The sequence below is a fragment of the Carlito syrichta genome, unplaced genomic scaffold, assembly GCF_000164805.1.
Source record: "Carlito syrichta isolate Samal-C Ts95f unplaced genomic scaffold, Tarsius_syrichta-2.0.1 Scaffold306131, whole genome shotgun sequence".
In the NCBI taxonomy this organism is placed as follows: Eukaryota; Metazoa; Chordata; class Mammalia; order Primates; family Tarsiidae; genus Carlito; species Carlito syrichta.
This window is the reverse complement of record NW_007250227.1, coordinates 112,453-130,091: the sequence shown is the minus strand read 5'-3', so window position 1 is coordinate 130,091 and position 17,639 is coordinate 112,453. Positions and strand designations below refer to the sequence as shown.

The following is a 17,639-nucleotide window of genomic DNA, read 5'->3' as shown; positions in this document are numbered from 1 at the left end:
TGACTACAGAGGGTGCCAGAGGATATAAGTGCTGAGAGAGAATTCTTTCTTGGAGTCCAGTTGAGCCAGGTTGCTAGAGCTTGTGTGTTTAAGAGAATGATTTATTGTGAAGGAAAGTGCCAATAGCCATCTCTGGAAAAGGGGGTGTCATTGACTAGAGTCCTTCAAGTGTTAGTTCTGGAAATTCACAGGTGTCTGTTCTTTTGCCCTAGGAAACGGTTCTCGGCTTGTCTTTGAAAGCAGTATAGACCATAAATGAAAGACTGCATTTATTTTAGATAGGCTTTTTTTGTTCATTATCTATGAGTTAGGTATCCAGATTTTGTGTTATTCTAAGTTTCATTGATGCATGTAGTATGTTATTTTTTTGTTTCTTTAACCTGAAAAACCTGCTTATTTCAGCCATGTAATGTCCTCTGGAAATAATTTCTTTGGTTAATTTCATTTAAGACAAAGGATCTGTGGAGATAAATATTTTTAGGTACTAAACAGTTCAAGATTGTTAGTATCAGCAATAGCTTACTGTTCTGGTTTATACTGTGGTCCTTGAATTTGCAAGGTTTTAAAAAATTTCTTGATTCAGTTATCTCTTGAAACATCTCAGACTATCATTTGTTATTTTTAATTTAATTTGCCTAGCAGATTGTGTGTTCTATAAATATTTCCAAATATAAAATTATTTGAATGCAAACATGTTTTTCTTAACATTTTAGAAAGGGACTATACAATGTAAAACTTTGTTACATTGAGCTATATATCTCTACTTTAGTATCTGGACATAGTTCAGAAAACACTTAAAGGGAAATTAACATTTCAGTTGAAGTTACAAATGTAATTTCCATCCTGTCATATTTTGGTGACCTTTTGTGACAGCTTGTCTCAATTGGAGGAAAGCTTTTTTACTTGCTGATTAAAGATGTCATGTGAAACCATTTTATTACTGAGGATAGTGAAATTAATCTTGACACTCAGAACCACTAGAAAAATAATTGCTGATTCACTGCATAAAATGTGTGTGTGAACCAATCTTGTAGTCAAGATTAGAATAAAAGTCTATGCTGCCTAAAAAGATATTGAATTTTCTTTCAAATGGCATCTAGATTTATTTGAAGGGGAGGGGGATACCTTAGAGACAATTTCAAGAAAATGGAATGTGACTTAGAGATTTTTGGAAGAGTTTGGAGATGCTGATGGAATCCAAGGTAGGAGGTAGACTCAGGATTATCTAAAGTTTGCCCTTCACTGGAGACGATGGCATGAGAAGGCTCTTCTCAGTGGTATTCAGTGACATCTGTAAAAATATGCATTTATTCTTGTAGGATTTATTGTAACAATGTAGATATTATTGTAAAGAGACCATATTTGGACAAATCTTTGTTTTCCCCTTTTAGAGCCTAAACTAGTATGTTACTTGGAGGTTTTTAGGACCAGAGGCCATGTTTTTGCATCCCTAAAGTATTGGGTAGAGCAGTAAGCAGCTGCTGAGTGCTTCACAAAAGTTTGCATGAGTTTTTCTTATGTGACTTTGCTCTCATTTGATATGGCTTCTGTAGCATACTACATGCATATAGGAATTCTTCACAGAGTAAAGTTTTTAAAAAACAAATAATGAAAATCTGAAATGAAATGATAGGGTTTTTTAATTTGTTATGCATTTATCTTTAATTATTTGACTTCAGAGTGAATTCATTAATAGTTTTGTTTTTAAATGAGAATGGTCAGGAATTTGTTTCTTTGAGTCTCTGGCCATTGTATATTAATAATACTTATACTGGCTTCAGTAGGAAAATTGTAAGGTGTAGGACTGGTGGCAATCGCTCCTGAGCAGTGTCATCTACCAGTAAAAGAGGAAGTACTGCAAAATGCCCAACAGATTAAGGGCAGTGGTTACATTTAACTTCAGCTCTTTCTTTTTAGCTTCACTCAGAGCATATTAGTGGTCTCAAATGAAAATAATTTAAAACTTATTAATGATACTTACATTTTTTTGTGATGGAAAGCCTGTCTTCATTGGTCAGTTCCCACCCATGGGTTGTGTGTGTCACTGGTTGTATCATACTTGCCACTGTTAGACAACATTTACTGCGAGTGCAGTACATGCTGTTGCAGAGTTTCATTGTCACATGTTTGTTTCCTGTTTTCTCTCTATAAATCTAGTTTGGGCTGTTGGAAAGTATCTAACATATATGCCTCTTTTCAAATAGAGCTTTCAGCAGAGGCCAAAGCGGCATTACTTGAATTTGAAGAAAGAGAGCGACAGCATAAACAGGGACGCTATGGCTCCAGGCGGGGAGGACGGCGAGGAGGCCCGTTGATGTGTCGTGGCATGGGGGACCAGAGGAGAGAGAGCAGTGACAGGGCCAGGATGAAGGACCACAGACCCGCGCTGCTTCCTGCACAGCCTCCCGTCGTGGTAACTTCGGATTTTCTTGTGGTAGCCCTAGAACTTTAGAACAAATGAAAATACAGTATGCTTGTGGGTATCCTGTTGTACATTGATTTCTTCTTAGTCTGAAATTAAAGTTTAGTAATAGAAGCAATGGCTGAAGTTTCTGCTTTATAGTATATCATTTGATTTAGTGCATAGTCTTAGAAATTCAGTCCTCCAGTCATGGATAGCAAGAATTAATCCTGTACAACAGCTGTTGCCAGAGGAGGAATTCATGAATGACTAATGTCCTCAAATGACAAGAGCCATGGTAGAGCCTTACTGCTCCCTTTGGTCTCTAGAGAGGTGCTTGTGAGAGCACTGCCTTTAAAACAACTCAAGGTATCACATACAGAATTTAGGGAGTAGTTGTTTATTTTGTAAAAAAGTTTTTCCTTCATATTGTTTACCGTGGATTTTTCTCTTAAATAGTAGTTCCTTATAGATAATTACTATGTCCTTTCCATACGAATTTTTAGTAATTTAGGAATAAGTCAGATAATTGTAACTTCAACTGAATTAGAATTTCCTCTGTATTTCAAAGATGGGACCTCTCAGAAGCAAAGTCAGGTGTTGTGATTTTTTTTGTTGTTGTTCTTTTAATTGAGCTTTAGGATTTTATGACTTTTTAAAAACCTTAGAAGTCAGTCTTCAAGGAAAATCTTGTTTAATATAAATATGTGTCTACTATATGTCCCTCTTACATTTTTTTTATCTCAGTTCAGAAGAAAACCACATTTTGCCTCTGTGTAGAAATGTTATTTTTTAGGAGGCACTCACTGAAATAAAGTAGAAAAGATAATTTCTGGTTTAGCATGGTAATTGTGTTTTTGGTGTAAAGAAAAGGGAGTAGACAGGCTGATTATAGCATATGGAATTTGGTGATATTAGTGACTGCTGTTTGCTCATACACTTGTTTTATTCTTAAGCATCTCTTATAGCAGAAAGGCTTGAACTTCAGTTTCTTTTTTTTTTTCCCCTGCCCTCTGTCCCACCCCGAGTCTACACTTGCCATATATTGAATAGCCAGTTCACTTACTTTGGCTTCCTTGGGGGAAAGCACCCACACATCATTGTGTCTCTGTGATGCTGGAAAAGTCATTGAACTCTGTTTTCTTATTCATAAAGAGAGGAAGGCTATGCATCACCTACCTCCTTAGGAGAAGTTGAACTGAGAGAATGTGGGAATACTTTTAAAAAATGTCATGGAAATTTCAGGTGACTTGAATCCCGATGGTGATGTTTTGTATCTGGATTTTAATATGACTGATGTGGACTATTAGAGCCTATTGTGCACTATGCATAAGCCATATAGCTTCTCTAAGTCTAACACAGCTTTGGATTGTGAGCAGTAGTCTAATCTTTACCAATTAGTGGTGAAAAGATCAGGCTGTCTGAAATGAACTTACTCTCACCCTACCTGTGTTTTCTCTCAAGTCTGAACAGCTCAATCCTATTCACTCCCCATCCCAGAGTTCTGTCCCCTTGACTCTTGGCCCCCAAAGTTCTGGAAGGAATATTCTTGACTCATCTCTTTGCTTCTGCTCATTTTCTCCTTAGTGGGTTCCTTGCTGGCTGAATTCTCTTCTGTGCACTGTCCTGAATTGTGCTCTCAGAGTTGCCATCTGAGCTCCTTTTTTTGAGTAACTCTTTTTTGGGTTTACAAAGTTTTGGGTGTTTTTATCTTCCAGAACCATTCTGTCTTCCTTCTCCTTTGACTTTTTCTTTAAATGTAGATTTTTAATTGCCAAATAATTTTATATATTTATGGGTTACAACATGATGTGTGTGTATACACACACACACGTACATATATATAGTCAAGCTAATTATCACATCATCTTAATTACTTATCATAGTTTCATATTGAGAACAGTTAAAATCTACTCTTCTAGCAAATTTGAGGTACCTTTTTCTTTAATTACATAGTTTCTCCAGATTTTGTCCTTAGTCCTTTTTTGATCAGTGTTCTTACTTAGCAACATTCCCTTTGCTATCATCTACTGTCTCTGTGTGTCTTAGTCTTTAGCTTAATCTCTTTCTAGGTTGAGTTTTTCCATTTTCCAACTATCCCTGTAGCACATGGTGTTTCACAGACCCTCAGTGTCACTGTATAAAACAACATATGATCTTTCCCTTAAAACGCCATTGTGCTAATGAATTATGCTGGTGCAGTGCATTATGCTAATGCATCGAATTAATGATCATGCATTGTGGTTACTCTCAGTACAATTAAAACTTAGATGTTCCTGTGTCTGCTAATGTGCTCTCAATAGGGATACAGTGGTAAATAAGATAGATAAGGTTCCTGCACTCATGAGCGAATGTGCATATTACAACTGTGGTGAGTTAAGGATACTGGATTCTGGGAGCATGTATGCCAGTGGATTTGAACTGGTACCAAAATCTTTGGAAGAATCCTTGAGGAATGATAGGCAGACCAAGACCAAACACAATTTAGTTTAAAATCATTGTTCCCCTGAAATGTCTTCTTGCTCTTCATCAGACTCTAGCCATTTCTTTCCTTCATCTCTTGCCATAGACTGTTAAGTGATCTGTCTTCCATCCTCTTCAACCAAGTCCATCTCACACTTTTGTTCGTGATCATCTTCCTACCAGAGAGATAATCAGTGATCCTTCATTATACACATTGTATATGGTTTAACAGATTGTTTACTTGAAATTCAAAAGCCCTCCATAATTTGGCATCATCCCAGGGAAAATGGCTTGTTAAATTAGACAGCTGAATTAGTAGTGTTCTGCTGCTAATTAGCTATGTAGCCAGTTTGATTAGTGGTTAAAAGCAAAATCTATGGAATAAGATTGCCTGAATTTCAATTCCAGCTCTTGTGTTTCCAGATACTTGTACTGGTAAAAGGAGGTTTAAATGGGACCCACTTTATAGGATTGTTGGGAGCTAGGTCAGTTGTTTTTTGTATTGACCTTACAATAAGTATTTAAAATGTGGGGCGGGTTCAGTACATAGCAGCTGTTGTTCATCCCCTCTCCAGTGACTGTGTTTGACACAATAACTCCACATCTCTTCGAGTGTGTAATGTTTGTATCATTTGTATCATTCTTTCCTCTTTTTATGTGACTTTTGAGACCATCCTGGTCTCCCGTTAGTTTACCAATAGGTAACTCTCTGCTGCCCTTCTTATTTCTGAGTCTCTGAACCTCACTCTGTGTCATGCCTCTCCATCACTGAGTTCAGATACTACCTCTCCAAAAAATTCCCCCCATTCCCACCTCGGTCCTGATAGAACCTGTCTCTTTTTTAGCCTGTTCTGTTTTGTAGCAGGGTAACTGGCCTACATTCTTGTCTTTCCTATCAGACCTCCTGGAGGAGGGAGCAGGGCCTCCATGCAGGGAGTGCCAAGGACAGTTGCTCTTCTGCTCCCACCGTAGTGCTTTGTTTAGTGTGGGCAGTTTTGTTTGCTGAACTGAACTCTTTTTTATTTTCAGAATTCATACCAGGACTTTGGGGCTATCTTTTTTTCCTCCTTGCCTTGAGATTGGCTCAGTTGTGAGACAGGAGCCCTTTCTGTGAATAGATGAAGCAACTTCTTTAACCTGATGCTTTTATACAAGTTGTTTCTACAGACTTCTTAAATAAAAACTTTAAAAATTTAGTCAGTATAAATTTGTAACGCATTAGTATTCTTTTACTTTTGAATGTTGATTCCTGTGATTTTTCTTTCTTGTGTGTGATTTTTTAGACTCATTCTCCAAGATTAATTCCTCCTCCACAGCCACAGCCGCCCCCTCCACCACCGCCGCCTCCTCCTCAGCAGCAGCCGATTCGAAGTCTGTTCCAGCAGCAGCAGCTACAGCCTCTGCTTCCCTTGCAGCATTCGCATCACCCCTCCCCGCCTCAGGGAATGCACATGCCGCCCCAGATTGAGACCCCAAGAATAATGATGACCCCTCCTCCTGTGACTCCACAGCAGCCCAAGAACATACATATCAACCCGCACTTCAAAGGGACGGTGGTAACTCCTGTTCAAGGTATGTGTTTTCCTTCACTGTTGTAAAGTACGCCTGGTCCTGACTTACACTGGTTTGACTTAGGATTTTTTTCACTGACAATTTTGCAACTTTCTGAAAGTACAGCAATATGCATTCAGTAGAAACTGTACTTTGAATTTTGAAATTTGCTCTTTTCGGGCATCAGAATACTCTTGCACTCTCTGACACTGGGCAGTGGCAGCAACCCCAGCTCCCTATCAGCCACTCAATCATGAGGGTGAACAGCTTGTACTGTGCAGAAGTCTGTGTTGCCAGAGAATTTTGCCAACTATAGGTTAATGTCAGTGTCTGAGCACATTCAAGGTAGGCCAGGCTAGCTTTGGTGTTCCTCAGGATAAGTGTATTAAGTGCATTTTCACCTATGGTATTTTCAACACTGGATAGGCTTGCTGGGATATAGGCTCAACATAAGTCAAAGAGCATCTGTTATATTATAGGTTACTGTGCACCTGAAGGCATTTATTAGTTTCACTGAAGCCATTGCCATGGCAAAAGAATTTCACATTCATGTTTGTAAGGATGGATTTTCCTTGTTTAGTTCCCCATTCACTTAGACAAATTTTAGCTTTATGGGTCAAGTTCATTTCTTTAAAAATGTATCTCTTGTTTTACAATTGAGTGGAAAGTACTGAGAGAACATTCGAAATGTAAAGAATATATTAGAGGCAGTTGAAATGTCTGAGCTGTTACACTTTGTAAATCTCGTGGTGAGAATGTTTGCAGTAGTGAGTGTTTCTTTTGCAGTGTGTCCCCCTTTAATTTCAGTGTCAGCTGGTAAGGTTGGACGAATCCATTTTTTAATTATTGTAATTGAATAACTGCAGATCTTATTATTACAGAAACATGTTCCTGAAGCTGTGGAAGCTGTTTTTGAGCAGTTTATATGAAGCATATATTTATGCATCTGTTAACACTCATTTATTTAATTAATTAATTTATTTTTGAATCAGGGTCTCAGCCTGTCACCCAGGGTGGAGTGCAGTGGCATAAACATGGCTCACCACAGCCTTGACCTCCTGGGCGAGGCAATCCTTCTACCTCAGCCTCTTGAGTAGCTAGGACTACAGGCATGTGACACCACGCCCGGCTAATTTTTTTGATTTTTGTAGAAACGAGGTCTTGTTATGTTGCCCAGACTAGTGTCGAACTCCTGGACTCAAGCATTTCTCCTGCCTTGGCCTCCCAATGTCCTAGATTTGTAAGTGTGAGCTACTGCACCTGACCAGTGCTCATTTATTAAGCTACTACTCTGCCTTTGGCATTTGAGTTATATTGGTAAATAGAACAGACAGAACATAACCACAGAATCATGATCTTACTTTCTAGCAAACAGTCTATTCTTTATTGGCAATAAGCCTAATAAATAGGGGTTTTATGTGACACGTTAGATGATGACAATGCAGTGAGAGAAATTTAGCAGGATAGGTGGACGGAGTGGGTTACATCTGAAAAGGGTGATCAGGGTGGGTTTTACTGAGCAAGGGAGAGTCAAAGGACGTTAGTGATGTGCTTTAGGGAGAAGATTGCAGGCAGGTCAGCAAGTACAAAGGGGCTTACTCTAAGTAAGGTCATGCCTTGGGTGTTTAGTAACCAAAAGAAGATATTTGGCTTTTTTAGTGGGGTGATAAAAATAGAGAAGAAATGCAGAATCTGTGTCCTGTGGGGACTCGAAGCCATTCTAAGAACTGTGGTTTTACTCTAAGGAAAGATAGATAGTGATTAAAGAAGTCTGAGCTGAGGAATGCCATGACCTGGTTTATGGTTTTTTTTGTTTGTTTTTTTTTTGAGTTGGAGTCTCACTCTGTCGCCCAGACTGGAGTGCAATGGCCGCTCCCGGCTACCGCAGCCTTGACCTGCGGGGTCCGGCGATCCTTCCACCTTAGCCTTCCAAGTATTTGGAATTACAGGCATGCACTACCACGCCTGGCTGATTTTTTGATTTATTGTAGAGATGAGGTCTCGCTGCCCAGGCGGGTCTCAAACCCGCGGGCTCAGGCAGTCCACTCACCTCAGCCTCCCAAAGGCACGGGATTACAAGCTGAGCCACTGAGCCCGGATTGGTTTATGTTTTAAAAGCTTCATCTTGCTGCTGTGTTGAGTAGACTGAAAGGTAACCGAGGTGGAAACAGGTGTCTAGGAGGTGACAGGTGGTTGTGGTCAGATCAGTATATTTCAGGGAGAGTGAAGAATGACTCGATGCTGGATATGGTTGGAAGATGGAGCCAAGAGGATTTGCTAGTGGATGAGTGTGAGAGGAAGAGAGGAGGCAAACATGATGCCAGGGGGACCTGAAAATTTGGAGAGATGGAGTTGTCATCACCTGAGGAGGGAGAGAACTGAAAGTTCTGTTTTGAGTGTGTTAAATTTGAGATTCCAACTAGACACCCAGGTGGAGGTATCTAGTAGGCAGTTGAATGAGAGTTCAGATGGAGGGGTCTACACTCAAAGCCCAAGTTGAGGGATTATTGGCATTTAGATGGATCTAGAGCTTGCATTCAGATTACAGCCCTATAAGAAGGGTGTCTGTGTAGGGGACCACCAAGAACTGGAACCTGGGGCAGTTGACATGAGAGGTGGAGTCCAGAGTAGTGCTTGGCAGAGGAGCTGGGAAGGGGGAAGGAGTGGAGGACCTGAGCAAAGGAGGAGGCATGCGGTCACGGGGTGGACAGGTTACTGCTGATGGGCCAATGGATGCAGACTGATAACAATAGCTCTGGTATAGTAGAAGAGGCTTAAACTTGGCTGAGATGGAGCACACAATTGGAGATTGTTTTATCAGCTTGTTTGATTGTGTTTGATTGCTTGTTTGATTGTGTCTGCTAAAACAAGTGGGATGGTGATTAGTGGGAACAAGTGGGTTCGAAAAAAAGTTTGTTTTGAAATTGGAAAAGTTACATTGCACACTTACATAAAAGAGCTAGTTGAGAAGGAAAAAAAATCACTGATGCAGATGAGAGGGAAAACTTGTCCGACCAGGACCAAGTGTACAGAGGTGGGATTATTGAGATGGAGGGGCAGGGGTCCTTTACAGCTGGGCAGATGGACGAGAGTTGAGTATAGATGGGCATGTGGGTGGAGGAGGTTTGTGTTGTCCTTTCCTCATGACTTCAGTTTTCTTGATGAGTAGCAGGCAGCTGGAGTGAGGAAGTAGGACATGCTTAGAGGTTTGAGGAGAAGCTGTAGAGTCATCTTTTAGGGGAGTCAGAGCAGACGTGCTCAGGATTAGGCAGGGTTGCTTAGTACTTGAAGGTTGTGGCCTTGAATTTGAAGTAAGACTAGTCCACGTGGTTGTGTATTTCTCTCCAGCTGTGTTTACCTACTTGTGTTAGGTACAGAGTAGATGATTGGATATACTAGGGTTGTGATTTTGACAAAGCAGTGAAGGAGAGGCAGTGCTTATAGGGATGGATTGTGTAGTTAGACAAGGGGAGGAGAGGACATGGGAGTAGGAGGAGGAATAGGTGAAAATGAGGTCATTGGAGATCTTTGTAGAGTCATATGATTGCTTGAATCAAAGTCCTGGAGGGAGCAAGATGGAAGGATAGGAGGTTGTGCCAAGAAGTGTGTGATGGTCAGGAAAAAAAGGGTGTTGGCATGATTAGATGGTTATGAGAACTGGAGATTAAGGTGGCATGGATTCGCAGGGCACTGGAGGGCTCATCTCTGCATTTATTCAGACAGGAACTGAACTCCTGAACACAAGAGGAGCAGTGGGGTGCTGAGGATGTCACCTGGTGACAAGAGATTAAGACTGGGGTCTGGAAACAGCAATGAGATCAAGAAGGAGCTTGCTTGTCTCTGGTCTCTTGGCAAGACACTGTGGTAGAAAAACAACAGCTGCCACTTCGGACGGTGTTTTCCTTAGAGTGAGAAGGTGAAGAGACTGAGGGATTCTGTGGATTCTGTTGATCATGGGGCACTTGGAATTCCCAAGGGTATGATAGAGAAATTTCAGAAGTTGGGAGAAGCCTAATAGAACACTGAGTGTGAGAGATGGACAGTAGCCTAGAGCCTGGGACCATCCCCTACAGACATAGGTCAGGAGCATTAGGAAGTTGTCCTGTGACCTTGGAGCAGGGGGCTGTGGTGGTGACAGACTGGCCCTGAGTGGGAGGTTAGGAACCACTTTGGCAGTGTCTGTGGGTCCTCACCAAACTGCTCTTGTTTTATAACAGGCCAATGGGCATGGCAGAGGAACCTGAGGTGGTAAGGCATCATTAGCTCCTAACCCTTCTTGACTGACCATATCATACGTCCCTGAGTGCCATCACAGCTCTTTTCACCCTGGCACTCGCCCTCTCCTCGTCTTACATGGCTTGAGCATCGCTAACCAGAAAGGTGCCGGTGTCTCAGTAATGGTGAATGAACAAATGAATAAGTGCCTACGTGCTTGAATGGGGAAGGCTGACTCTTGTTAATCCTTTGCATATTATTTGCAGTTCTAAACTTGGAACTGCAGTCAGTCTAATTTGTTGGAATAATTTTACTTACACAAGCATCTGTTACTGTTGTATAATGGAATACTGGTAATTGGTAATATCCATTGATTTTCTTTAGCCTAAGAAAAATATAGAGCTACAGAGTGGAAAAGCTATAAGGAAACCCCAAGATATCCTCTAGGCATGAAAATGGTGTTCCTTGCCAAAAGTCAACAGCCTAACAAGTGTAGAATACAGGCTTTGCACCCCAGTGTGCAGGCATGAGTTAATAAATACTACAGTCTCTGTTTTTTTTTGTTTTTGCATTTGTTTTTTTTGAGTTGGAGTCTCTGTTGCCCAGACTGGAGTGCAGTGGCACACTCACAGCCACCCCAGCATCTACCTGCTGGGCTCTGGCGATCCTTCTTCCTCACCCTTCCAGGTAGCCAGAACTACAGGTGCATGCTACCATGCCCAGCTAACTTTTTATTTATTGTAGAGATGAGGCCTTGCCAAGTTGCCCGGGCCGGTCTCGAACACATGGGCTCAAGCAGTCCACTCACCTCGGCCTCCCAAAGTGCTGGAATTATAGGCTGAGCCACCGAGCCCGGCCCAGTGTCCATTTTTTGACACAGATTTTTTTTATTTTTACTCCATGAAGCCAGGGGTGTTTAGTGTCGCATGTACTTTCTCTTTAATGTACCTCTGAACATCAGAGGTACATTGATGCAAGGGAATGGAAAAAATTAGCCTTGCTGGGTGCAGATATGCAACACTTGAAGCAGTTGTTTATTCATGAATGAGCATAAATAGAAATCCACAGTTCCTCTTGAGAGAAGCTGAATATCAGGATGTCTTTTTTTACATATAAAATACATAGATTAAATCAATGATTCTTAGAGCCTTGCGCAAATGAAAAGTATGTTAAAAAAATCTTTTACAGTTAACATATGCACATCTTCTCTCGATGGCCCATATTTTGTTTTTGAGGATGAAAAGTGTGCCATTATATTATAATTTATTTAAAACTACTTTTGATGGAAATTTAACTTGTTTCCAAATTTTCAGTATTATAATTATTGTAATGAATCAGAAAATTATCTTAGTCCATTAAATACATGGAACAGTAAGGATATAGATATTAAATATCAAATATTCAAGCCTAAGGTTCAACTAGACTGGTCTCTGACATCACAAGCTTCAATACTCTGCTGCTCACAGGGAGGCAGCTGGACAGTTGTATCCTCCTGCTTGCAAACTCAGCAACTGCAAGGCCAGTCTGGGAGAATCTGCAGACTCCTGGATGCTGACTGAGGCAGCTTCTCTGGGCTGGGCTAGGTGTCTGCTGTGCCCCCACCAAGCCTGTCCTCAGTGACTTTTTTTTCCCCCAACCATTATTCCTGTTCTTCTTCTTCTTTTTTTTTTTTTTAAACACAGTTAATTTTTTTAAAGAAAGAGAAAAAAGATTGGTACTTTATGAAAATTACCAGCTCATCAGAAGCTTCTGTGTTAGAAATTCATTCATTAAAATAGATTGCCTCCCAGAGATACCACTTTGACTTCTTGCTCTCACTTTCCTGGTTAAAGAGGCCTAACATTTTAATCCTTTTATTGTATTGGAATTATTTGCCAGGTACTATTATTTTCATTTAAATTCCAAGTTAATAAAGGTAGTACATATGATCTAGTTCTTGGAGATCTGGGTATTTTATATTTGGTATTTAATTCTAAAAATTGTGTCTTTATATTGTTTAATATGTAGCTTTTTCTTTCTCACCTTTGTTGTAATCTTCTGAAGTCAGAGACATTCTCTTTTTTTTCTTTCTCCACCTCACAATCCTAATAATTTTGCTTGAGATATATAATTGATATATCACTGTCTATATAGAACTGGGTAGGATTGGTTTCTATTTTTATAGTCTTATAAGTTGATCCACTTTGATTTTGAAATTTCGACTCAGTGAATTAGTATCTCAAAAAGAGGAGGTGGACCTCTGCTATTTTTACATTTTGTAAAAATGAGTTTGTCTCATTGCTTTGATCAAGCAGTGACACAGGTCCATATATGACTATCTATCACTTTAAGTTGAACCTGTGGGAAGTATGTCAGTCATAAGGCTTAACGTACAGAATTCCTTGAGTAATCATAGTAAATAAAACATAGTTTATCCTAGCACTTTATTTTCAAGGTAATTTTGATGGACTCTTAAGATATATCATCTCTATATTTGTCATTTACCAGAAACCTCTTAAATTAAAAATATGCTACATTGTAAATTTTACCTGATGTGTAATAGTCTGCTAAGGCTCTGTAACAAGTACTACAGACTTTGGAGGTAAGAAGGGTCCTAAACAGCGACTTTTCTTTCTCACAGTTCTGGAGGGTGGAATTTCAAGATTAAGGTTTTGGTAGGGCTGGTTCCTCCAGAGGCCTGTTTGCTTGGCTTGTAGTTAGCTATTTTCTCCCTTTGTCTTCATTATCTTTCCTTTGTGTGTGCACTTGCCTGTGTCTGAATTTCTCCTTCTTATAAGGACACTAGCCTGGTTGGATTAGGGCCTACTGTAACGACCTCATTTACCTCTTTTAAAGACCTTAACAGTGGAATGCAGTCACCTTCTCAGGTACTACAGGCTGAGGTTTCAACATAGGAATTTGGGGTAGGGTAGGTGGCCAATAAGCTCATATCATCTGGCCATCGAGGAGCTTCTAGGTGCATCTGCCAGCATGTTTTAATGGAAGATGTGGCCTCTACTCTAGTTGATGAGTTTTTTCAAAATCAAGATCAATACAGCATATGATAAGTTTTAAAGAACTGAAACATATCTGGTTTAGTCCCAAGGTGTGAAACTAAAATCTTGCTTCTTTTCTATTGTGAAATGTCTTTTTAAAAATGATTTGATTCCTTGTTCTTCGATAGATAGGTGGGAGTTCTGCTTGCTTAAAAACAAAAATAAAAGTTTTGGCATAGTAGATTGTTAGTCAATCACTTTTTGTAATGGTATGTGAGCATTTTCTAAAAATCCCAGTATATCCTGTTTTTTTTTTCTCTGCCTGCCTCACTTCCTCCCTCCTCTCTCTTTCATGATTCCAGAGGATTTAGATTTAAGTTTGTGTCTGATTAGGGTCAAAAATATAATGAGGTCAGTAGCCTGGATGAATTGTATAGGGACGTGAAAAACAAACTAGGTTTTTTATTTTAGAGGAAAACTCTCTTTTTGTATTGTAAAATATTTTAATTCCAAATAATAATAGAATATTGAGATTTAAGTTTCTGCTTGTGCTATTGTAACTGAAAACTTCTCTCTTTTTCTTTTATGGAATTGTTAAAAATACTAAATAATTAGCTTAAGTGTAAACTTAATGTATTATATGTTTGATACATATAGTATATGTCTTGAATTAAACTTCCCAGATTATTTTCCTTTTCCAGTGGGTTTGCATGTTAAGTAAATTGTGTTTGTAATGCAAGGTGTTTTTCTTGCAGTGCCCTTGCTGCCAGTTCCGAGCCAGCCAAGACCTGCCGTGGGACCCCAGAGATTCCCAGTGAGTAGCAGCTGTTCCTTCTGTGCTGATAGGGATGAGAATACATTTACTAAGAAATATTAATATAGCAAATGCAAGGGATTCCAGCCAAATATAATTTTAAAGATTTGTAAATATTGACAATAATTTCTGCAGTAGAAAATGTTTGTTAAAAGCTTAAGGTCAATGGATTTTTGAGAGTGGAATTAATTTTGTTTAACTGTAAAATTGTTGAATCAGGATCACCAGTGGAATGCCTTTCATTTTAAAGAATATGAATTTTGATTTTATTATTGCCTTATGTTAAGTAGGAAAGGGCCTTGCTTTACTAGAGAAGGGGGGGAGTGTGTGTGAATGTGCATATGTGGATATGCATGTGGAGTTCTAGGAAATAAAAATGAGGTCTCTACTTGTTTTTAAAAGTTCCCCCAAAGTCTTAGTGAGCCATTCACTTATATTTGAAAATGAAACTTTTCACTTTAAAAATCTTTAAAATAAAGCACACATTTTTTTTCTTTCCCTCTCTCTTTGTCCTCCCCCCCCCACATTCACCCACCAATTCACTTGTAGGCATAGAGACATGCACACTTTGCTGTATTTTCCATAATTTTATCTGTTTTTCAAACATGTTTTAGCCAGAAGAAGAAATGTCCATTCATTAGTTGTGTTTGTTTTTTTTAAAATGTGGATTTTTGGATCATTTTGTAGTTTGTTCATGGTTTTACTAAACCAGTGAGTGCATGTTCTTTTTAAAGACTGGGAAGAAAGGCAGATAAAATTTTTAATGTCATTTGAATGTAAAACAGATGTAGTCTTATTTAGAATAAGCAGTCTGATTTTCAGGAGATATCTAAATGGCCTATTTAGCTTTGAAACTTTTGTATATAACACTTATATATGGCAGTTAGCAAAAAAGTTTAAATGAAGGATGTGACCATATAATCAGGTGAGTATTTAGAAATAAAATTACTATTGGATTTAAGGTTCAGAGTATTTTTTAGAATCTTCTTTGATTTTGTAGTTAATAATTATGATTTATGACCTTGTGTCTGGAACTGGTTCTTCTTGATTTCATTTCCTTATATTTAGCTAATTTGTTTCTGTAGATTACTTATCAAATTCTAAATTAGTTCTTTTTAAATGTTAGGTGGTATTTATTGGGCACCAATCCCTATTAGAAGCAGTTGTCTAAAAAGCTAATTGTTATTAATTGCAGTACCCAAGGATAAGCATGTGATTTAAGTAAATAAATATATTTATTTATTAATAAAGTAGTTTATCTGCTAGTTATTACAAAACGTTAATATTTTAAGTACTTTTTGTCTTTCCCAGGACTGTGAACATCTGTATTAACATCATTATTGGCCTTGTTTTTACATTTTATTTGAATTATAGGGATAAAATTTGATGTGAAAAAGCAATTGCAGTTTAAGAAATAAATATGACAATGTATTGATATTTTTGTAGAAACGTATTTACTAATATAAGATTAGCAGTTTTCATCTGCTTTTATTTTTCAGTTGTGCAAATATAATTGTATCTGATTCTAGAAAAAGAAATCTCATAATACTTTGAGTATATTACAAGAGGATAATTAAAGAAAATTTTTGTGAGAAATTGAACTTATTTTTATGTTATCTTGTACTCTTAGGATGGTAAATATTGTTGAACTACAGTTTTGAAAAGTTTCTTCAACATGATATTTTATTTTTGAGATGAGAAGTATGTGTGGGTACTAGGAAATATTTGGGCTAGAAAGTAGCTATGTTTATGATACAATTTGAGAAATGGGCTCTTCAGCCCAAGTATTTACACCATTTGACACATTGTATCTTTAAGTCTCAAATGCTGAAGTTACAGTGAAGTTGGAACATAGAACATGCAGTGCTCTGACTTATTTCTATAATCATTCTTTCTTAGGAAAAATAATCAAATGTGGACTGTATTTAAAAAAATACAGTAGAGATGTTATGGTTTTAAAAAGTATTGGGGAGGAAGATAAGCTCCCTCCCTAGATTTTTGTGCATTCTTTTACTTATAAGCCAGGTCTTTGTTGAGTAAAATTATTTTTTATTTTTTCTACTCCTAGATTAAACTCGGTTGCTATAAATGTAAATTTAATTTCGTAAACATTTAGTGAGAAATAAAATTAGTTGAGTAAAATAAAATAAATGGACCTAATAATGTAAATAACATGGATAAATAAACGAATCCAATACAATAAAATTGGATCTAATTTATGCCAACTGTTCTGCATAATGCTAGTTTCTTAACTATAAAGTAAACCAGGTGTAATTAAATGAAGCCTTACATATGTCCTTAAGCTAATTTTCACTTGAGTAAAATTGAAACAAAAACAGTGAAGACAGTATTGTTGTGGCTTAAGAATGCCCTTTGGAGATTAATTATTGATGACTGGACACCCTGCAGACTCTTTCCCAGTGTTTATGAATGGTTCTGTACCCTTCCATTTCTCCCCTGGTACTTTTCTTTAGTTATAAATGAATTTTGCTTTATAAAATGCACACACACACAAACTGATGAAACACTTAAGGTAGGAATCCTAATCTCAGATTTCATCAGAGGGTCTGTTTGAATTGGTGTGTGTACTTGGTATACAAAAGTAGATTTGCATTCAGAAATCCATATGCCAGTTTTTTGACATTTACAATTAAGCAAATTAAGGTTCATTGTGATCTTGCTATTCCCCAGCTTAAGCCCTTTTAAATGAATTCCCATTGCTTTTAGCATAGGTAATGTTCTGTTCAGAGCTTCATATATAGTTTCGTTATGTCAGTCAGAGTTGTGTATTTACTTTATTTGTGTGATGTCTGGTTAATGGCTGTGGATAAACTCTATACAGAGTCCTGTCTTGTTCTTAGTGGTGCAGACTTTGTCAAGGCCTTGTATAGAAGGTGCGAGTATGTAGTTGTTGAATATACATGAGAATTTAATAGTGAGATAGCCTGCCACTTATTAACAGCCCTACATAGAATGAGCAGTGTAGAGAAAGGGGTGTGTACTTTTAGTTTTATATTTTTTACATCTTTCTGTTGTTTTCAAGAACACGTGTGAATTTGCATAGAATTGTATTATATGGAATTAGCTATACAAGAATGCAACTTAGCACCAGTAGACAGAAATATGACTAGATTTCCAAATTTTAAAGAATGTGCATATGATACATTTAGTATTTGTGCTTTAGGTATGCCTTTTCTTCCTCAACAGTAGTAAACATTAC

At 38.2% G+C, this 17,639-nt stretch overlaps 1 protein-coding gene across 1 annotated transcript in view; it reads left to right on the top strand.

Annotated features, from left to right (window-relative positions):
- The window catches only part of RBM33 (RNA binding motif protein 33), a 91,969-nt gene that overhangs the window by 18,338 nt on the left and 55,992 nt on the right, over nt 1-17,639 (top strand). Inside the window, exons 5-7 of the mRNA XM_008062946.1 lie at nt 2,205-2,413; nt 6,148-6,436; nt 14,361-14,419. Coding sequence (XP_008061137.1) covers nt 2,205-2,413; nt 6,148-6,436; nt 14,361-14,419 — 557 coding nt within the window. The remainder of the gene's footprint in view (nt 1-2,204; nt 2,414-6,147; nt 6,437-14,360; nt 14,420-17,639) is intronic.